This window comes from Siniperca chuatsi, linkage group LG5 (genome assembly GCF_020085105.1).
Source record: "Siniperca chuatsi isolate FFG_IHB_CAS linkage group LG5, ASM2008510v1, whole genome shotgun sequence".
NCBI lineage: Eukaryota > Metazoa > Chordata > Actinopteri > Centrarchiformes > Sinipercidae > Siniperca > Siniperca chuatsi.
This window is the reverse complement of record NC_058046.1, coordinates 3,139,360-3,163,078: the sequence shown is the minus strand read 5'-3', so window position 1 is coordinate 3,163,078 and position 23,719 is coordinate 3,139,360. Positions and strand designations below refer to the sequence as shown.

The following is a 23,719-nucleotide window of genomic DNA, read 5'->3' as shown; positions in this document are numbered from 1 at the left end:
TTGAAATGTCTTTCTCTCTCTGCTTACAACTAACTTTTTGAGTTACAGACTTTGGTTAACGATAATATAATTCATTTTGCTATTTGCTGAGGCAATGAAACTGACAACACTGAAACATATTATGTAAAATGGCAACCATGTTAAGTGTGTATTTAAACACAGAACAAGACTAAACAAGAACTTTTCCCCAAACTTTTCCTGACATTTAGGTCCAACCCAAACACTCGCAAAACTTGGCAACTTATAATTTGGATTTGCTATGTTCTCTGACTCAAGAACAACACATTTTTTCCAGTTATGTCATCCCTGTCTCACAGCCTCATGACCAGTGTGTCCACTGAGGATCAGATTCATCAGACCAACACTGAGAAAACCCCAAAACTAACGGAGAGCTGATTCCCATGGCTTCTGACACTGATTACAGTTTTTCGTTTTAGAAACTTGGCTGATTCTTTCAATGATTTTGTAGAGAGATGCAGTGTTTTGTTTGAGGACGGTGAACTGGCGACATTTTATCAACAAGACAAGTCTTTCGAGCCACTAAGTGACCTCACAGCCATTACCAACATGTAAACTGGTTTGTCTCTCAGCATTTTCCCACCTGCTTTACTGACAAGAAAACCTGCCAAGGAAACAGTGTACAATGGTCATCAGACTTCTGTGCAAACACTGTTTGCCTTGTCAGAAATGCCAGTGGAAAACCTTTAAGTATCCATACATCCTGGTTGATGTGTGGGAACACAGCAGTAGGTGTACAAACAGAACGGGTCACTGATCTGTTTGTTTCTGAAAACAAAAGCTGATGAGACTGGCAGTTCAACAAATTCCAAAGAAAAGTCATAGAAACACAGCGGCAAAGAATGTAGGTTTGTGTGGTATGTACTGAAAAAGAAACATCCTAATTTGTTTAATATAGCACTTGTGACATGTATTGTGTTGCCAAAACAAGATTCCCATCAAAATCAGATTTTCTGCAGCCCTGCAGTGGATTGTCAAAAAAATACCCTTTAACTATTCTGATAACTGATTCAGTACTTCTTAAGATATTTCAGTCTGGACCAAAGTGGTGGATACTGCCATCCTCAGAGCCACAGCGCTAGCATGGCTAAAAATGTTTTTCACTGTGAGCAGAAGTAATTCTACTGTGTTATTTGTAGTTAATTATGACTCTGGTGCTAAAACAGGGAGACATCCAAAGATACAAAGTCAGGACATATCCATTATGGGAACAAAAATTACTACAAAATCCCTACATGCAGGTCTTCATTATTGCAAAGTTATGGGAATCTACACTGTTCTGTGAATGGCCATCATTTTGTCAACCAAACATTTCAGTTAGGCTAAATACCATCCTGTTAAAGAGCACCATAATTTGTGTAAATGTTCTGTCAATCACCAGCAAAAGCAAAAAAAAAAAGGCCTGTTTTTCTCCTCTTCAATGGCAAAGAGCTCATTCTGGGAACTTTCATTGGATTCTGTCCAAGTAGAGGAGAAGTAGATCAACTGAACAGCCAAATGTTTCTGGAGTCACTTAAACTTTTTTATTTTTTCGCCTTTAGTGGACAGAGTGAGGTGAAGAGGCCGACAGGAAATGGGGGGGGCATGACATGCAACAAAGGTCGCCGCTTGGATTCGTACTGATTCGACGTTGCGGTTTTATGGCATGTGCTGTAACCATTTGGTTACCAAGGTGCTCCGATTATTTGACAAACTTAATATTTATTTGCAGGTAAGGCAGGGCAAGTCAATACTGTGGCCAATTCACAAACACTAAACATCAACTCCAAACACCTCCAAAGGTGGTAGAGAACGATCGAGCCGAGATCCTGTGGGACTTCCAGATCCAGACTGACAGAATGGTAATGGCGAACCAGCCAGACATCGTGGTGGTGGACAAACAGCAGAGGAAAGCCGTTGTGGTTGACGTGGCGATACCAAGTGATGGCAACATCAGGAAAAAGGAACATGAGAAACTAGAGAAATACCAAGGGCTCAGAGAAGAGCTGGAGAAGGCCTGGAGTATGGTAATATATATATATTTATTACCATATTACCATACTATACTCATAGTATACAATATTATATTTCATATTCTTTGTGATATTTGCTATATAGTATTGTACTATACTATGATATACTACTCACTAGGCCTGCACGATATGAGGAAAATCTGCGATGTGTGATAACTTTATTCAATAATAATAAATAATATTATGTGTATGTTAGCTATACAGTTACTATGTCAGCCTGGTTGTCTTTAAATTCAGAACAGAATTAGAATTGAATGTAAATATAATGTTATATGTTGTTTCTAGAGCAGCAACAGTGAAGTTTACAACAGCAAAGTCACTATATAAACTCAATAATATCTCACTGGAAACAAATCTAAAATGTCAGTAAAATAAATCATATTCCTGACATCAAAATACTGAGTGAAGTTTAGGAAGGATGAAGAACTCAGACATGAGTCAGTATCAGTCCTTCCTCCTGTCCTCCTCCCTCTGCTGCTGCTGTGATTCACTGCAGGTGCTGCTGGCAGAGGGAGGGGGGGCTGGTTTGTCTCAGCTAAGTTTACCAGAATTTGCCAAATATTAAGGTATGTGGCAAACTAAGCTAAACAGTTAGACTACATACATACTTAGTTTTAGCTTGTTTGTAACAGTTCGCTATTAGCCGAGCTAGCGGTTGTGTAAAACATATGAGAGACTGTAGACAGAGCAGATTATCGCTATTTCTATTAATATCGCTTTCTACATGTTTATGCTTATTGAACAGGTGTATTGGCTTTTTATTTGCGAAGGTTTTATTGCACTTACAGTAACGAGTGTAGCTGTCCTCAACTTGAGTAATCTACGAGTTACCTTCACTGTGTCTGTGTGGAGGAGCTCAGCTCCGACAGAGAGCAGGGCAGAGGCTGCGGCGTGATAATAAATACTACAGTCTTTAGCCCCGCGGCCCGTTTAATACCGGGTTTCAGTACCCATTCCTAAATTAAATGATTTTTCTTATTTATTGCAGTTCAGGCAGTCTCTTGCGATGTGTTTATCGCGCATGTTCATATCGCGATGACGATCTGTCAGCACTAGTACTCACCTTATACTTTACCTTATATCCCATACTATATTATGTTAATATATTATACTGTTTTATTACATTATATACTGTATTTCTATTATATTTCTATATCAGTACAGTCAAACGCTAAGTATTATTATTATTATATATTATTCTGGTGTACGCTGTTTACATATACTGGACTTTATGACTTTGCTGCTACTAATCACACCACTATATCACTCTTGCCTTGTAATTTTGTCTCTTTCTTTCTTTAACCACCTCTAATAATGTTTCACAGTATTCTGAGAAAACACCTTTAATGGAAAATATTAGCCAAAGCCAAAACTTCCCCTTTTGCTATATTTTGGTTGTACAATGAACCTGAGCCTGAGGCTGAGCAGCCTCAGTAAATCCTGTATATTTATAATTTTTTACATAAAGTTAAACATCTTTCATTGAGAACACCTTTGGTAATTTATTGTCAAGTATTGTATTAAATGTAATGGAAGCCTGTTACAGACGATGAATACAAAATATTGATAGTTACAGGGTTGTTTTAGTTTCAGGTTTTTTTTAATCTTTAGTTTTAATGAATCAATTAATTGATTGGTGACAATTCTGGGAACTGATTGTTCACTTACAAGTAAAAATACTTAACATTTTCTGGTTACAGCCTCTCAAATGAAGTTTTATTGCTTTTCTCCATTTTATATCATAATAAATAGAATATTTTGGGTTTTTCAGACAAAATCAGCTATTTGAAAAAGTCACTCTGGGCTCTGTGACCTTATGATATGCATCTGTTATGATTTTAGATATTTCTAGACTAAATGAGTCATTGAATAACTGAAAATATATTTCACGACACACAGTCCTACCGATAGTGTCACACTATTCCACTGAACTTCAGGTGACGGTAACACACCGAGATATGCTGCAATTCACCAGCAAAGGTAAAGAAGAAGACTGCGAGCTAGTAAACACGGCTGTAAACAATGCTGGATTTAAAATACTTTTTAATGTTCATACTTTTCAAATGATTTATGAGGAAGGGAATGCACTCGAAATGTTTGTTAGACCTCAAGGGTACCCACAATGTGTTTTGGTGAGTGAACACTGAATGTAAACATACAAACTTTTGTTTGTTTACAAGAAAACTCCACAGGGCCCCTTTATGCTAGAATGTTTACTGATATTAAACCATCCAAACGCAGTGAATTAAAAGGTCTGGACTTGCTTAATTGCAAAAACTTGTGGCACATGCAAATAAAGCACTGGGGATTCACAACAAGGAGATTAAAAACACCAAAAACAAAAACCACAAATCACGTTGTAAATCCTCTTTAACCCTAAACCTAAGCTCCAATCCTAAACTAACCCTCTGAAGCAGTGAAGAGAGGTGAAAATGTCCTCACTTGGAGGATTTTTTCTCATCCATCTATCTCTGGAAACGAGTGAGGTTCTCAGAAGAGTAGAAACACAAAAGCACACACACACACACACACACACACACACTCTCTCTCTCTCAGCTCTTATCAGGACCCCTACGCTATTGGTCCTCCAGTGTGTAACGGGATGCGTTCCCAAACCACATTCCTCAGTCCAGATGGCTTTGTTCAGACTCCATGGAAACCTCACACTCCTCAAATCCACCGACGCTCTGCCAGCAGCTCAGAGGAGGAGGAGACGCTCACACCAACACTCCCTCTTTCAGCCTCAGACATTTTTATAACCCTTTCGACGTTTGTTTTTAATCTGACCTGCACCCTTTGTATCTCTTCTGTTCGCTCTTTTTATTCTCACGTGTTTTACTTTTTGTGCAGGTTCCTTTGATTCCTTCTCAGTCAGGAGTATTTGATCCCATGCACCTATTAGTAAGAATTTATGGTGTGCAAGAACGTGTTACCTATTGCTAAAACAACAAGCAGCCTTAGTGGAGGTATACATTTTACATTTACATCTTACATTTAGTTTGGACATCATTTGAGAATTTAAAGCTGTGGAAAGACTTCACAAAGACACTTGACTTATCCAAAAATAAAAGACTAGATGCGAGCAGCACTTCAGCACAGTGCTCAGCAGCAGACTCTCTGTTAAAGCAAGCCACAGTGACAGTAGACAGACACTGGAGCTGCTCCACTGCAGCTGAACAGAGCTCACATAAACACAGGAATGGAGGCCGACATGATAACGCCTGCAAAGAAAAACTAATACAAAGACTGTCATTGTGTGTGTCCTCTTTCTCGCATTTGTCCAGAGCAGTTTTCTGTGAATGCCAGCATTTCACAGAAAACTGCTGTGTCCCTCAACCAAACATAATTTCCAACAGCTGAAAATAGAGCAAAACCTGATGCTTCCCACACACGTCATCCTGAAGATGGAGCAGTAGCAGCTCAAGAAAAAGTGGGACTTCTACAAGAGCAACACTGGTACCACTATCTACATTTAATTTAGTGTCACTACTGTTAAATGTTCACTAAAAAGAAAGAACCAAAAGAGATGGCGTGCAAAAATGAGCTCAGAACCTCAAACCAAACAGATTAGAGAGACGAGCAAGTCTGCAGGCAGACTGACTTTCCCCCCAGCTTGAAGAGTAATGTAATCCATTAGCATTTACTGACGTGCAGTGAGAGCAGAAGTAGAACAGGCTCAAATTCCTACACCATCAATAATTACACGCAAATTAAAGTAAGGAAGCCAAGAGTTAAGCCCACAAGAGATGGAACAAACGATTCATGTGACTATATAATATCCAAAATAGATTAGGAAGTGGTAGCAAAGCAAATAAGAGCCGGGGAGCTGAGGAAGAGAGGATTTCTAACCTCAGAGAAGCAAACACTGGAGCAAGTAGCGGAGGAAGAACTGGGAGACGAGGTTTGATTTGAGAAGCAAAAGAAAGGACATGAAGTACTTCTTAAGATTCTTTTTTTGGGTAGATACAGACAGGACACGTCGGACGAGAAAAATAGGATATGACATGCAACAACGGTACCCAGCTGGAATCGAAACAGGGACACTGAGGTTTGCGACGTAACCACAAGGCCACCAGGATACCTCAGATATGAAGTACTTGCATGTATTGAAGAAATGAGTTTTCAGTTTAGAAACAAAGAAACTTCAGTAAATAGATTTATCTTCTGGGAATTTAAATCACTGCTTCAGAAACTCTTTGCTCTCTCTGCTGGCTGCCGATGTTTTAAGGTATATTATTGTTTTATAGTTTTAGATTGGTCATACTTATGGTTTCAGACAGCTCTTTGATTTGTCTTTAAGCTGCCTTTTTAGGTTGTTTTCAAGTTGTGATCTTTATAAGATTGTTACTGGCAATTTTATTTAGGAAATGTGAACCATGCCTTGGGCAGTTTATCTTGAATTTGAGTATTTTTCCATTTACAATCTGTTTCTTCATCCAGGTGAAATGTTTTTCAACTGATCAGTAGATGTCTATGCCGCCTGTGACCCCTGAGTCAGACTGATATCTACTTATCAGCTGTTACTGTTGCTTGGGAACCTAACATAATAAGTATATCTATCATGCTGAACTAAAGTTCCAGGAAGTGGAATCAGATTTGTGTTGACCTTCTCCCGGCTGCCAAAAATCTGCAATCTGGCAAGATGACAGGTTATTAAAACTCTGTCCAGTAATCGAGCTGTTTCTGAGTCCATGTTACTTCTGTTTAAAAGTCTTGGTTGGCTTGTTATGTGGAAAAACTTAACATAAATGAAGCAATCGCAACAAATGCAACAACAAAGAATACTTCTCTAGTACGATTCAGACTGAAGAAGACAAACTAAAGTTGTGATTGCACCCTTAAAGTCTGAAAGCCAGAAATGTAAACATGCAGAATTTGAGTTGCCCCCAACAGGACCCCAGCATGTGATGACTCAACATGTGAGCAATGCAGCAGTACAGGATCCTTATCTCCCATCCTGGCTGCGTGGCTCCTGGGGGCCCCGGCCGCAGCAGAAACACAAACAGCAGTCGGGCTGGGTCGGGTCACATCGAGGGCTCAGATAAAACAGCCCGAAGGCAGAGTGCTGAGGAAGCAGACAGATCCTGCAGAGGGAACGGCAACGTAAGGACGAACCAGCAGGCAGCAGAGGAGTCACAGAGGTCGATCCTTGCTGACGCCAACAACCTTTAACCCCCCCCCCTTACTTTACTTCTACAGGGAGAATGCACATTGATCAACATCACTGCAACTGTGCCAGTGTTAGCCAAAAGGCTCATTTTCAACAGCCGTCCCTTGGCCAGATGTTAAATTAGCCATTAAAACAGCAATGAAACAAACAACATCTGGGACCCTTCACCCTTATATTTGTGTAACTTTTATGAAATAAACTAAATAAACATTATTTAAAGGGGAAGGTCACCAATTTCGAAGGCCAGTGTACTCGTCACTTAGTACTCCCTATTGAGCCTGTGAAAACCGTTGTATAATGTTATCCGTGGATCTGGAGGAGCTTTGTCAAGTCTGACTTTGTCTGGGAGAGTATGGAAGAGATGGACATTTACCAGGAAGGTAGACTCCAAAGAAAAGATGGTACTAAGTTGCATTATGGGAAATTTAGGATCCAGTGTTTTTATGGACTAAAGGTCAGGACACCACAGCCTTTCCTGCATGAATTTTGACCATTTTTTAATATGTCTTGTGAGTCTCCCAGCTTTATCAACGCACAATACAAAATCGCTGGATTATTCTTTTTTGGGCATTTTTGCCTTTATGATGACATGCAAGAAAGGTCCATTGCCAGAATCAAACTGCAGATGTTGCGGCTATTTGGTATGCGCCTTAACCATCAAACTCCCGGGATGCTCCCTCTGGAGAACCCTTTTAAAGATGCAATTAGTATATTTTACAGTCTCCATGCACAAAATTGCCATAATTTATTGAGTTTTCAAGCTTTCTAAAACAGATCAGTCAGCTTGGCCCTGTTTCTACTTTGAATGCTCTTACATAAATAGGTCTCACGAACAGTCACTATGAATGTAGTTTTCAATTTTTCACAAGTGAACATCAGCATTTAAAAGTTAGAGGGGGATGCAGAGGTGGCATTATATTTGTTGGACAGGAAAACATCCTATGATTTTTTTTATAGGACACTATTTTTTTTATACCAACCAACAACATAAAGCCCAAAGATTTAAAATTTATAATGATATAACAGAAAAGAAGCAATTCAACACATTTGAGAAGCTGGAACCAGTGAATGTTTGGCATTTCTGATCGACAACTGACACATAATTAATAAATTATCTAAGTTGTTGTTAAATAAGCCAATTGTTTGTCAGTTTAGGGATAAAATACATAAATTAAACCTGGAAGGTGCTAACAACTTAAGCTTGTATTTCAGTAAAAGCAATTCTATTATGTCACAGGATTGTATTTTCTTCACTTCAAATCAAAACTTCATACAAACATCAAGATAAAAAAAAAAAAAAAATCAATCTTAGAGAGAGATGCTGTAACGATCAATTTCACATGAATTCCCTGGTACGGGGGAAGAGAACATTTGATTACCTGGCCAGATACCAGAGGAATAATGTCCAAAACACCCCCGTACCCTATTCACACACACACACAGACCTCCCCTCACATCCCACTAAAACGCTAACGGCTGGAAAAGTGAGATGAAAACAGGAAGCAGCTGTTGAGAAGCCGCTCGTCCCTGTCGATTTCTAACTCTCCTCACAAACTTGCTCCTCTCTGGACTTCTTCCTTCCTTTTCACTCGTCTCTTCCCTTCTCTCGCATGCCAAATGTCCAACCTCGCCTTACATATGAAGAGTCGCGACCAGGTGAAAAAAGTGACACATTCTCTCTTGAGCACAAAAGCACTGCAGGTACCATTTGGTTGATGAGGTTATTCAATAACTTGCTTGACAAAACCTAAAAACAGAGGGATGGTTTCCTGTTTGTGTTTCCACTGAACCTCCCTCGCTGTTTTGCTCAAGCCAACGCTCACGGGGCTGTTAACACGGGACACTTACTCTGCTTTGTTCATAAACCCAATTCTCCATTTTTAATTGGACGATTCTTAGTAGATCCAATGGGGTGTCGTTACTTGATTGACAGAGACGCTCGTTTTTTCTTTGTGCGATTTGTTGTACTGCAACAAATTCATTATTGAGCAATCTGTTTTTTGTCCTACCGACAGTCCAAACACCAAAGATAATGAATTTACAGTGACAACACAGTTAAAAGCAACAAATCCTCACGTTGGAACCAGATGCTTGATGTATGACTGAAAGGTTTGAGTGATTATAAAAATAGTGCAGATTCATTTTCTATCTATTCGATTGGATACCGTGTCAGCAGGAGTAGTTTGGAAAAAGTGAAAGTTGTGAAATGTGGCCCTATTTTTTTTTTAAACACTTTTTTTTAAAGATTATTTTTTGGGCTTTTTGCCTTTATTTGATAGGAACAGCTGAAGAGAGACAGGAAATGTGGGAGAGCGAGGGGGAGGGGGGTGACACAAAGCAAAGGGCCCCGGGTCGGATTCAAACTGCTGCGGTAAGGACTCGGCCGTGTACATGGGGCCACGCTCTACCAGGTGAGCTACTGGGGGGCCCCTAAAACATCACTTTTAACAGGCTTGTTGACCATCACAGCCCATTATGGAGACACTGGGGAGGAAAACAAGGTCATCTTACATCATCGTCAATACCGAGCGGCACTGTCGATTGAATGAGGTTAATGACTACTGATCCTCTGTGCCAGCACCACAGGGGGACCATCCACAGAGCTGAGAAGAACCAGTCTGGTTCATAGTAGATCCCATGAGAACATGGCATTTAAAAGCAGGGCAGAGCCATGAGTTTAGAGCAACCAAAGGGAGCGCAGCCAACCACAGGGTGGCACATTTATTCTAAGCCCAAATACTGCGTCAGTGCAGACTGCTGAGCCATATGAAGACACTACAGAAAAGCAGCATTATTATCACATTCGCTCCACAGTCTGGCACACCTGGACTACTTCTTCTTTCTGTATGGTGCATCTGGTGTGTGCTATCGGCGTTGAATTACTGACTCTTATCCCGCACCATGGACACCACGCGTTACATTAACGCAAAGTCTCCATGTCTAACTTGATGCATTACATTAACACAAATTTTTGGATTATTCTTTTGCACATATTCTTTATGCTGTGAACATTTGCACATTCCATCCTCTTCGTCTTTAAACACTGTACGCTGATTCTGATACAATGCTACACAACCCAGCCGTTATACACTGTGCACTTAAACCCAAATGTATACTATCTGCAGCCGTGAGAGTCGACGTGACGTAAATTTCATCATCGGATCATATCCACATGTCTACAAGTGAGCCAACTGGACTTGTGTGGAACATGTGAGCATATGTTACCACCCTGTGTGGTATGTACAGAACAGCATGTCTATTTAGGAGTATAGTCAGCGCTTAAGAATCCATCAGGGTCCCAGAACAAACTCAAAAACGATGCCATCGGGATACCATGTGAGAGTGACGTCCCTGGTTCAAATCTGGCTGGAGAGCTTTGTTGCATGTCATGCCGTGCTTCTCGTCTCTCTCTCTCTCCCCTGCCATACTATGAAAAACGGCACACACACAAAAAAAGCCATAAAAATTTAAAGAAATTGCTTTAAAAAGATGTGAGAATGCCAGAGACATATTTGGAGAAACAACAAATCTGGAGGAGACCAAAGCCATCATCTTCATCGTCTTTCACATTCGTTATTACCATTGCTGAATTTTTCAGTGAGAACATGAAGAAGAATCACTTAAAAACTTCCATAAGGCCATTTACAACCATTCAAACCTGTCAAGTACTGGTGACAACAGACAGTCAGGAAGCCTGGTAGTTTTGAGGGTCCTGAGACCTACATCCTGAACCTTCCTGCTGGGAAGCACTAACACAACGTGTGAACACAGTCTGACAACATGACACAATACTGGACGAGTACAGTGTCAGAGTCAGAAACTATTATTAGCCATGTTAAGGGAAATTCCAGCGTTTTACAACCTGGCATGTGGTCTTTGCAGTTTTGGCCATTGCTCATGTCAACTATAACAATTTACTAATTAACTTCATTGTGGACACTCAAAGAAAAGCCTCAGACGACACCACTAGAAACAGCTTTACAACAGTGTCCATTAGATACGTTTAACCACTTTGCAGACTGAGTGATTGCACCAGTTTAACAGATTTATTTGAACCCCAGAGATGGGAAATCATACTTTTGTATAGATATATACAAGCATCATGTTTTAATATGGACTTTGGGCTGAAAGAGATTGGATTAAATACCTTAAGACCTAAAGTTTGTATCCGTTATAAATGTTTTCTTGATTAAGAATAATCAGCACGGCACTGCTGAGGTTAAATCAGTATCTGAACAGGAAATGAACGCAATCTGTCCACGTTGCCACATCAGAAACACTCGCTGCAGCCTCTCAAAGCTCGATGTTTCACTCAGACTTTACTTCTTCTTCTCTGCCTTTAGCACAACACTTTTACAGAGAGGTGGATGTTAAGTTTTTCTCAATCCCACCCTCCTCTCAGGTGCCTTTAGCCTCAAACTGCTCCAACATTCCTGTTTTTTCTTGACCTTTAAATACAAAAAACGCCTTTATCTTCTTCCCTCAGCTCGTACTTCCCCTCCTGGCATTTCTCTATCGGACACGATTACAGCAGCATCAAAGAAATGTTTCATTGCACACAGAGTCAGGATGTTGTGGTTGTGTCTTCACACTATTTACAGTTGGTTTCATGCAGTGTTTGTGCTCTGGAAATGTCAGGAGCAGTATGGATAAAATCAGCAAAATCTTCAAATGTCAAAACGAGTCATAGCTGATAAAGCCTGAACTCATGCACCTGAAAATCATGGTTTCTAAAGCTGCACGGAGATAAAACATTGTCCATCAGCATATCGGACTGGCTGCATTTACTGGCTGGATATAGTGGACGTTTGCTGGTACCGCTCCTGGTACTTGAAATTCAACACCAGTTCTCAAATTAGACTTGTTGGACATCTTTACTCGTGAGTGAAACTGAATTTTCACCTGTTGTCTGTTTTCTCACTGCAACGTGCCACAAACAAGAGAAGGTAACTTAAAAGATCAGTGCTGGTACAAAAAAAACTGATATAGTTAAGAGTGAGATTTTGCTTGTTTTTCATTACGAAACTATTTGAAAGTGTTTTGAAGGGTGTGGAGATGATGAGGATTTTGGCAGTTATGGGTTTCTGGAGACTGAGTGCACACACATGTTTGGGACTGTTGTTACATAAAGGCAGGATGGGTGCTCACTGAAGAAAAAAAATTGCACTTAAAATCTTTACCAACTTGAATTAAAGTGGTCACATTATGCTTTTTGGCTTTTCCCCGTTCCTTTATTGTGTTATATATATATATATATATATATATATATATATATATATATATATATATATATATATATATATATATATATATATATATATATATATATCTTTTTCGTGCATAAAATAGGTGTGCACTTCCATAACGTATCTACGTCACTATGTAACGCACGTGCGTCATTGAATTCATTCAAATTGAGCAGTTTCCAAATGTAGACCTAAATATGAAATTAAAATAAACGTTAGACACCCTGCAGGCAGTCAATGGGCATAAAGCTGTTACTGTGATGCAGAGACAGTGCACAGTTAAAATGTTACATATGAAAGATAAATTAGTTACAAATGAATAACTTACCACTCTGAAACGTCTTGCTCCAGTCTACGTTGTGAAGCTGGTCCGAGTTGTACGGCTGAACCGAAGCCATAGTTACCGGCTTTGTTGTGGATCACGCTACCTTGCGCGTCAGGAAATGCCCTACTCTGCCTCTGATTGGCTAGTAGTCCTTACCTAGGTACTGCGCATGTGCAACTCCCAACAAAGATCGAATAGGAGTGAGATGCCTCGCTCGGTAGCTAAAACGGAGCGTTCAAGACACAGAGTGGAAAGAGGTGCTGCAGCAATGTGCAGCGCGAGCAAAAATATGGTGTTTTTTGAAAATTAAACCATGTCGACCTATCCTGGTACAACCCCAAAATAAAATTATGAACCTGAAAATGAGCATAATATGACCACCTTAAGTAGTAAAGCTCATTCTTGTTGCTGCCATTGGTTTGCTGCTGACCTGACTTGTCCCCACTGATCGTATCTTGCGTTAATTCACAACCAGCGCTCTGAAGGAACGCAGGATCCGTGAGGTCGCCATCATGCACAGTGAGATGAAAAGCAAGTATATCGGCCGCTAAAACACTCAGATGAATCTCAGCAGTCCTGTGAGGTCAGGAACCAAAATATCTAACTAATATAAAGTGAGAGGAACACTGGAATGCATTACTGACAATGAGTGCCAAAGCATAAATGTGTTTTCCAGAGTGTCTTTCTGCAGCAGATGAACCTCAGTCATATCGCATCGGTGGATGACACTGATGACTGATGGCATATATCAGACAGGCCAAACTAAAATCGTCCCGACATATCGGTCTGAGAGCTGGACTCTCACATTCGCAGCATGTGATCCTCTGTGCTTCCAGCCAGACTTGGAGCCAACGGGGACTCTGGGAGGGTTTTCATGTGGTGCAGCACGGACCGCTAGATAAGCCCGCTGTTAATTCCCCCACTGTTCCCGACCCACAACAAGGCGAGGCCCACGGCCAGGCCCCGTACAAAGACCGGGCTTGTCAGATCTGTGACATAACGCTAATCTCTGTCCGCCGCAGAGGGAGCCTCCCTGCGCCGTCGCCTCCTCCTCTGAGAGGGCCTTGTTTTCAGTCACAGACATGATAACTGAGATGGGAGGGAAGGAGGTAATCTGAGCTGTTATATAACCTCCGGAGAGGAGAGTGGCCTCTGAGAGAACAGAGGCCTCGGACAACGCAGTCCTCGCTGCTGAGGACAGGAGCTGAGAGCGAGGTTTCTAAACATTTAGGTTTGTCATTTCTCAGCAAACTGGAGTTTTAGTTTGACAAAAGAGCATTTTTTATAAGGCTGCGTTCTCGTTCTCACGGCTGAAACTCAGAGGCCACAGAAGAAACTTTAAACTAATAAACTAATGCAGGAAAACATTTCACAATTATCACAATCTAAAACACATTCTGCATTATTCCAGCAACAGCTGCTCTCAAACCTTGTTTAATATTTCTATACTTGCACCTGAATTGATATTTTTGCACCTGTATTGATATTTTTGCACTCTTTCCTACTTTGTACTATAACTGCTGCACAACATTTCCCTCGGGATAAATAAAGTTTGATCTAATCTTAAAATATGTTAATCGGACTTTTGTACATGTGATTTTGCATGTGATGCAGTTACAAGCACATATCCATATTAACATTTCTTGTTATTACTGGTTGTGTGTGGGTGTGTGGTCTGTTGTCTGTGTCTTCCTGTTTTTCGGTTTGACATTAAGAGGAGGACTAAGAGTGAACAAGACCACGAGAGCCTACAGCAATGTTAGCGGCTCTGTGAGGCTGTACGTCAGTACAGTGGCGCTTCGAGCTAAAAGCTAACATCAGCATGGCAACATGCTTTCAATAACAACGTTAACATGCAAGTCATCCAGAAGTTGTTGAAACATTTAAATGTGAACCAAAAATGATCAAACTCAGCAGGATTCATCCTCTGGGGACTGTGGATATCGGAACCGAATTTCATGGCAATACAGCCAATATCGTAGAAAAGGTTTCAGTCGTCGTCATCTGGACACTGTTTTCAGAATCAAGACGTTTCGGCTCCCATCCGGAAGTCATTCTCAATTGTGAAAAATGGCACGCGAACTCAGAAATTTAAGCTACTCTGTGTTACATAAGCCCCGCCCTCAGGAAGGAGTCTACCTGAGTATCTGTTAATAGCTAGTTTCACCTGAAACTGACCTAATAGTTTCCAAGATGACCCAGTAATCAGTAATCAGGCCTATTGTTCTCTGGCTGCACCTCCCTCATCACTGTTAAGTACCTGATTAGCATGTGATTGGCGTGACCGAGGTGCTAATACACTGTGATAGACTTTGGGCAGATTGAATCTCAGACCACCATTTCTGTTCAAAGAGGGGTTTTCTTTTTTCACAAAAATGGCTTCTTTGACGCCCCGTTCAAACCAACTCTTCTCTCTACTTAGACTCTTCACCTCGCTGTCTTCAAATGTGTGGTTTGTAGCTTTTAGATGCAAATGCACGGCGCTCTCTAATCCTGAGTTAGCGTGTCGTTAATACAGCCAATAGTTCACTGACTGACTGACTAGGCATGGGACGATATGAACATTTCGTGTCACGATTACCCTGGCCAAAATAATTGCGATATTATCCCGATAATCATCAAAATATGCTTAAAACTCTTAAAATGGCACTAAAACGTACTGGAATCACTTTACCTTACATTTTGTTAAGAAACTAATATTTTAATTGCATCACAGATAGGACACACGTGTTTTAGCGATCATCCTTTTTAGAAAAAAAACAAACAAACAATCTTAAATAAGGTAATCATAAATCGTTAGGCCCCCCTGTATAAATGAAGGATAAATAAATAAATAAAAAATAGCAACATTGTGTGAGTCTGTTCTTTCTTACATGATAATTCCTGTATTTTTTTTTAAATCAGGCTCTATTTTTCACTTCTCTGCCATGTTGACAAACGGTACAGACAACAAATTCATCATTTGCATCAGTGTATATATAATTTACTCATTGACTTAAGAAATACAGGAATCCTTTAACAAAAATAAACTGGCATTGGGCTTTTCAAGTCACTCATGTGAGGATATTAACAATTATCCCAATTATGGAAATTCACTATGCTCAACTTAGAGTGTTTTTTATCTCGATCCGCAATAAAATCGCATATTGCATGTTTTCCGTATTATTATCATCAACCGGTAAACCCACTTTGTACTTCACACTTATTTTATACTTATACCCACTCGGTACTTAATTTATTTTCTGACCTGTATTATAGTGTATTATATTTTTTGCTTAGTACTTCTACTCCTGTGTGCACTGACGTGACAGTGAGCTGCTGTAACAAAAGAGTTTCCCCTCGGGGATCAATAAAGTATTTCTGATTCTGATATCGTCCCATCCCTAGGACTGACCGATGCTGCTACATATTTCTCAGTCCACGCAGATAGTGTAAAAATGATTGTTGTTACTGAAATGGTTAGCATAAGCTGCGTAGTGCTGAAACAACAAGGCAAAGCAAGTTTATTTGTACAGCTCAAAGGGCTTCACATAGTGTGAGACAGAAAGGCACTAAGAAAAGATAAAAAGACAGACATGAATAGGATTTTAAAAAGTTAAAAAAAAAGAAATATATATATATATATAAAGATAAAAATAAGTACAATACGACAAATCAAACAGTAGAATAAAAATCGCAGTGCAGCTACAGTAATAAGTTGATTAATAGATTAGTCCAGCAGTTCCTTAATGTGACGTAATGACCTCTTACGTCTGTGAGTTGTGATAAGAATTGTGAAAAGTGTGACATTCCCTTTCAGGCTGTTTGAAGCTGAATAGTTTTTAGAGGCCTAACGAGGTCAAAGTATCCAGTTTTCACAATAGAAATAGCAGAGATTTAAGCTGTATTAAGCAGCAGGTAGTGTTCAGTTGTTGCGAGTTTATCAGAGCTTGTTCGCTGAAAACAGCTGCTGGACACGACGTTGATGAGAGCGGTGAGGCTAAGCCGTTCAGTCAATGTGTCGAAAAAAAACAAAATAATGAGCTAAAAGAGGCTAAAAAGCTCCGTAGAGCTGCAGAGTTGGTGATCACTTTCTGTGGGTTCATCACCACAAGCAACACATTACACGTTGTTAATATTAACTACTGATTAAAACAACTTTAAAAGGAAAGTCAGAAATATAAACATAACTTGTGCTCCTGACCTCCAGGTTTGGAACCACGGGATTAGTCAAACAGAAAACACATCAACTGTTTTAAATCGCTTTTTTTTTGTAGGTTGCAGCTTCTCCAAAGTGAGGATGTTCAGCTTTTCTCCTCCTGATATCTTTGACTGATTCTCTTTGTGGTTTTTTTAAACTGTTGCTCACACAAAATAAGGAACTACAAGACATCGCCTCGAGGTCTGGGAACTTCATGAAAGCGTTTGTCATTCGTTTCTGACTTTTATGGACTAAACAATTACTGAAAATTATATATATATATATATATATATATATATATATATATATATATATATATATATATATATATATATATATATATATATATATAGTAGGGCTGCACAATTCATCGAAATATTATTGAAATCGCAATTTGGCCAAGCGCAATATCCAAATTGCAGAAGCTGCAATTGTTTGAAGAAGGTAAAATGTGAGACAAAACAGCTTTATAATGAAGTGCTGCAGAGCTGCAGAGACGCCCCGGCCTACACATCTTGTTCTCCAGATGTAAGAAAACGTGTTTGTTTGGTACAGACCCCAACAAATGTCACATCATCGTGACTTTAATAGGTTTTTTTTGTGATGCAAAAATGATCATTCCCACTAATCGTGAATCATATCGCAATATCTGTCAAAAATAATCGCAATATGATTGTTTGAACCATATCGTGCAGCCCTAATATATGAGAATCATTAATAAAATCAGTTACACACAAAAACTGTAGTTCTTCGGTTTCGACGAGACGATCTCTGCCTCACAGACGTGTTTGTGCTCTTTCTTCGCCGATGAAAGGTAAGAAAACGGAAACATCCGCTGACAAGAAACCTGATCAAGATGATCTGTCAGTGTGTTTACTTTTCCCTCTCCAAGACCCTCACACACACACACACACACACACACACACACACACACACACACACACACTTGCAGTGGGATGATGCTACGTGACAACAGGGAGGTTGAGCGAATACAAAGAGGACAATCTGCTTTTACTGAGGACGATCGGAGAACACGTTCTCCGACGTACGCCACAGTCAGCTCGCGGATTTGAAGTTTAACGGGCCTGTTTGAACACGAGGTACAAACGAGGTGTGGTCTTAGTAAAAAGGAGGTAAAAAGGGGTCGACTGAGGCACTGCCACCAACCACAAACTGCTTTTCCCTCCTGATTTACACCACAGACAACTGAGGTCCTGAATGTGGGTCCATCTTTTCATCTTCTTCTCAAGTACTTCACACTTATTTTATCTTATACTTATACCCACCTGGTACTTAATTTACTTTCTGACCTGTTTTTATAGTGTTTTATATTGTTTGCTAGTACTTTCTCCTGTGTGCACTGACGTAAAGGCGAGCTGCTGTAACAAAGAGTTTCCCTTCAGGGATCAATAAAGTATTTCTGATTCTGATTCTGATTCTGATCTGAAAAATGGGTTAGTTCAGAGATTCTCTGCCAATAAAAACAATTTAACGCATCGTGTTGTTTTACAAGTTGAGCTACAGTCTTGGGCAGGCTTGGCTTTGAAAAGAAGGTGCATAAACAACGTATCAGAGCTAAAAAAAATTTAAAAAATAAAGTTTTCTGTGATGTTTGCTAACTTATTTAGCTCATGTAGGACACAGTGAGCGTCCGGAGGCCCCTTTGACACGTGCACACCTGTCATGGAAATAGAAAAATCAGCTAAAACAAGCTCTACTTTCATTCTAGATGAATGAGGTTGAAACACGACACATTAACTTGTAACACGAGAGCACAAACTGTCCGTAACATTTGGGAAATTGTGTTACAGGTTGTCAAGTCATGCCTCAACCTGGCGACTCTTTTAGCGGGTTTTTCAGAGGTATAATGCGGTTACGACGGTCAAACAGCCTCCAGACACTCACTGTGTCCCATCTTTATCCTTTAACAAGTGGAACAGACATCTGACGCCGAGACTTTCAAGGCCGTTATAATCTCATCTAGTGAATCAAAGACGAGGGAGGGGAAAGAGATGAAAGTTGTTGATGTTATCGAAGTCCAGAGAGGGAATCTGGAGTTATGTGACGTGAATGAGGAGATGAAAAGCCATCTTCACTATCTAGGTCATCACATCCAGGTGTCATTCAACCAGAAAACAGCAGGGCTGGAAAAAAGCAGCTGGAGTAAACCGTTATTCTAGGGAGGTTTAGAGCTACTAGACAAGATAATTGGACCAGAATGAACTGGTTTGAGAGGTTTCGTTGTGTTTAGTCTGGTAGTCCAGTTGAGGTGCCAGTGCAGATACACAGAGAGGCCACTTAACATGGCAACATGCAAAAACTGGTGCAAGCTAGTGCAACAAAGCAGCAACAGCTTTAAAAAAATAACAATGCTTTTATAGTAAATTTTACAAAGATGCAAAAGCAAAGCATTTAGTCTATGTTTGACTTTTGTGATGCTGCAGTGGGGGGGGTGGGGGGGGACAAACCTAAACCAGCCACCTAAAACAAGAAATCCTATGCAAATCACTATATTTAACATAACAAACACATCATAAACAACATTAGGAGCCATTTAGAGTATCATACCTACACCAAACTCCATTTAAAAAAAGTTAAATTTACTATATGGCTTCATATAAGTATAGTGTAAGTGTATTAAAGTGACTTTGACAGAGGTAATATAATTTCCAAGTTATATTAAATTGTACCGAAAGACTTTTAAAGAAGTTTTGCCTGTTTGAAGTGTTGTTTCCGGGTGTTTTTACCTGGAAGAAGTAGCGACAAAATCTCCATCCAGCAGCCGCAGCTTGCAGAACAAAACTCCGTTGACAAAAGGCACAGCGGTCAGCTCCTCCAGCGTCAGATGGGTCTGAAACTTGAATTTCTTCTTTTTCACGAAGAAAGCCATTGTTTTAGTATCTTCACTCGCATAAAACACAGGGAGGGGAAAAATACTATTAAAGACTAGCTAAGCTAAATTAAACTACTGTTGACGTTTTAGTCTGTGTTTTCATGCGAGCTCCGCTTCTTCAGAGATAACACAGCACAGAAATCTGAAAACAAATCAAGTGTTTCCGTTAATAACGCGAGTAAAGGAGGATAAATGTTAACGTTTGTGGTGTAAAAGTAATACCGGACTTACCCGGAGACATGCCGGGTCCCTTTGAGTTTCGACAGCGGCAGTTCAAGAACATAAACTGACAGAAAAATACGTTTCAACCCCGTTTCTTCACCGGGAGGAGGAACTTTCCGTTAGCAGCGTCAAGCTAGCTGAGAGTACGTCATGTGACTTCCGGTTGGCACCTTTCGGAATAAAAGCTCAAATCTTTTTACATTCAAATGTGACAAAAAAAACAGCTAGTCCATTTACTTAAGTACAATTATGAGGTACTTGTACTTTACTTGAGTAATTTCATTTTATGTTACCATATACTCCTACTCCACTACATTTCAGAGGGAATTATTGTTTTTACTGCGCTACATTTATTAGATAAATTTAGTTACTTTACATATTCAGATTGTTAATACAACAACTACACAGCAGTACATAAAGTAATTAAAATTAGCCCCACCTTTACCAGCTGCAGCATTAATCTATTCATGATTATAATCCAGTGAAATAATATGCATTATTCTGAAATGGGCCATTCTGCACAATGAGTACTTTTACTTACAGTACTTTAAGTATATTTTGATGCTAATACTTTTGTACTTTTACTTAAGTAGCAGGACTTTTAATTGAGTATTTTTACACTGTAGTATTGCTATGCTGCTGTTTCTTTGCTTGAAAGCAGAGCTACTGATGTAGAAGGGAGGGTAAATAAAAGTGTTAAGTAAACTGTGCAGAGTGACATTAAAAATACAGAGCAAGTATAGTTACAGGTGATCTTGGCCTAGATGACAAAAGCAGAGATTAAACTTTGTATAAACAATAAATAAGTCAAATGAATGAAATGAGTAAAAGATTTTTCTTATAATCAAAAAAAAAACTGACTCAGTTACAATGACTAGATTAGACATTTTTAATTTCTCTCCTTGTCAATTAATTATGTTTTCTGTGGTGATACTTATTCATTATCAGTCATTCAGACTGGTAAAATTAAACCAATCACTTTGGGAAAACTGTGTAAAATGTATAAAACCATAACGTAGCCTACTGGAATACAAACTAAAATAGGCCCCACAATGAAACAAAACATATTAAATATATTAAGTTAGAGCTACGCTGTAGGATTCATTTAAACTATTTAAATCAATTTACAATTTAAAACAATGAATCGCTGCTTCTGAAGTTTGCAGATGCGTTAGTAGATTTTATTTTCAAATCACCGTACTTCCGGTTTCTTACTGGCTCACCCTTGTTAGCTTGACACAGCTCTTTGGACCCGTCATCCTGCAGCCTCAACGGTGAAACAGCGCCACCGTGTGGCGGCACTCCGCACCGCTGCCACCTTCAGGGACTCCTTGTAAGTTCTAACTTCCAAGCACCAAAAAATGCATTTAACCTATGTTTTATTGATTCATAAACATCAAAATGGATTTTCTGGGACAAATGGGGCAACAAGTGACGACTACAATGTTGGTTTTGGTAATATTTCAGTAATATTTAACGAGATACAGCTTTTGTTTGTTTTCTTTTTTTTTTTAAATAATAAATATATAATAAAATATCAAAGTTAGGACTTTCACACCACATACCATAACTGTTGATTGATGTTTGGGATGGCTGCTCTTTTATTCCAGAAATAACGAAACAATCGAGCTGCTGTTGTGCTGATTTAAAACGACTTGATTTGAATTCCGATATTTCCGACATTTAATGAATGCGGCACAGTTACAAGCTTTATTCCTACAGATCTTTAATAGAGTGAAATTAATAATAATGTATTTAAAGTGACCATAAAGTACATTAGGGTGTTTCATCCACTATATCACCACAGATTTAATATTTTTATTATCTTTATAATGTTTATATACTCATATTTATATTATATTTGATGTTTTAGCATGAGTAAATGTTTATTTCTGTGAGGGGAGGAGTAGGCAAATCAACACTGTGTTTTTTGCGCAATGACTGAAATGACTAAATTTCAGACGTGCAAATTAAATCAAATGTATTTCAGCTGTTTTCAGTTTTAAATGAAGTTCAGGTTCAAGTTCAGCCAACAGAGAGCAGCAGAGTACTGAAGCAAAGGCAAAGTGGATCCATCTAAACGTCTCTATTAACTGCACTGTGTGCACATTGCAGCACCTTGTTGTGCAAACAGTGATATGATGTACAGGATTCAAAGATTTATTTGTCACAGACACAGTACAGTGTGCAGTAAAATGCTAAGTTACCATCTGAGTAGACTGTGTATGATAGTATAGAGAAAAAGACTATATTTTTATTGGAACATTATAAGGAGCTGGTTTAAGGAAATAGAAAATAGAAATACAAGGAAAAGTGGGACACTTTCAGCACATATGAGTATGGTCAAAGTATTATTTCAGTTTCTACTCTAGTTTCTACTGTTTTAGTTTATTTATTGGTGGATTTTTATTGTGTTTTTATGTGACTGTGGATGGGTATCTTCTGATACTACAGGAGTGTTGATTTTATACTGGTTGTTTCCTAAAAATGTGAAAAGAAGCACACACACACACACACACACACACACACACACAAAAAGCCAGATCATCAAGTGTTAAAATGTTGATTAAACCCTACAGACTTCTGCAAGGTAATCTTAGATTTGTTGACCCCAAGGCTCCTCGCTGTAGCCAGCCAGAAAGTATGCAGGACGCGATGATAACGTTAATTCATAAGAAGGGTGAAGACCCACAACTGTGTGGGAGTTTCAGACCAGTGTCCTTGATTAATGTTGATGCCAAGATCTTGGCTAAGGTTTTAGCAACAAGATTAGAGCAAGCAAGCAAAGTTTATTTACATAGCAACTTTCACGGACACCAGTCACAAAGTGCTTCACAGTCAAAGAAATAAAATTTAAATTAAATATGATAAGTTAAAACACCAGATATTTTATATACAAGGGGGACAGACATAAGACACAAGTTAAAACATAAAATACCACATGCTACCTAAATGCCTGTCTGAGCAGATGGGTTTTTAGCTGCTTTTTAAAAGAGTCCAGAGACCTCAGGCTTATTGGGAGACTATTCCAAAGCTTAGGGGCTGCTGACTGGAAAGCACAAGTCTTAAAACGTGTTCGAGGTTCACTTAAAAAGAGCTAAGAGCTCGGCTCGTGGTGTGGGGTAGAGGGGTACGCACCTACACCAATTCATCCACATCAGGTGGGATTTATCAAGCGCCGGACATCAGCGGATAATCTTTACAAGTAACTTTTATATGCTGATGATATTTCACTGTTGTCAAGCAACCCAGAGTGCCACGGATTTTGTCTTTGATTGGTTCTTTCTCATGTATATCAGGATATAAAATTAATCGGGCTAAGTCTGAAGCTATGCCTTTATCTAAATTACCCCCCCCGCGAGTATTCGTAGTAATTGGCAATTTAAATGGCTTCCGTCTGGATTGGTTTATTTGGGTGTCATGATCAACCCATAATGAACTTTTTAAAAAAGTAATGTACTAAACTGGTCAAATTGGGTCTCTCATTGATAGGAAAGCTAAATACCTTAAAAATGATTGTAGTAATTATATAACATACATGCTACCTCTGGATTTTCCTCCTCACCTTGCTAGATATAACAGCCATGAGTAGCTTCCTATGAGCGTGTCATGATTTTGGGGTTTTTTGTCCTGTTATTTCCTGTTTTATTTTG

The 23,719-nt window shown here is 39.3% G+C and overlaps 1 protein-coding gene across 1 annotated transcript in view; it reads right to left on the bottom strand.

Moving 5' to 3' along the window:
• The window catches only part of LOC122875757 (protein FAM102A-like), a 38,625-nt gene extending 18,390 nt beyond the window's left edge, over window positions 1-20,235 (bottom strand). The window contains exons 1-2 of the mRNA XM_044195234.1: window positions 20,076-20,235; window positions 19,699-19,986 (exon numbers count right to left, since the gene is read on the bottom strand). Coding sequence (XP_044051169.1) covers window positions 19,699-19,841 — 143 coding nt within the window. The 5' untranslated portion in view covers window positions 19,842-19,986; window positions 20,076-20,235. The remainder of the gene's footprint in view (window positions 1-19,698; window positions 19,987-20,075) is intronic.
• Between the last annotated feature and the right edge of the window lie 3,484 nt (window positions 20,236-23,719).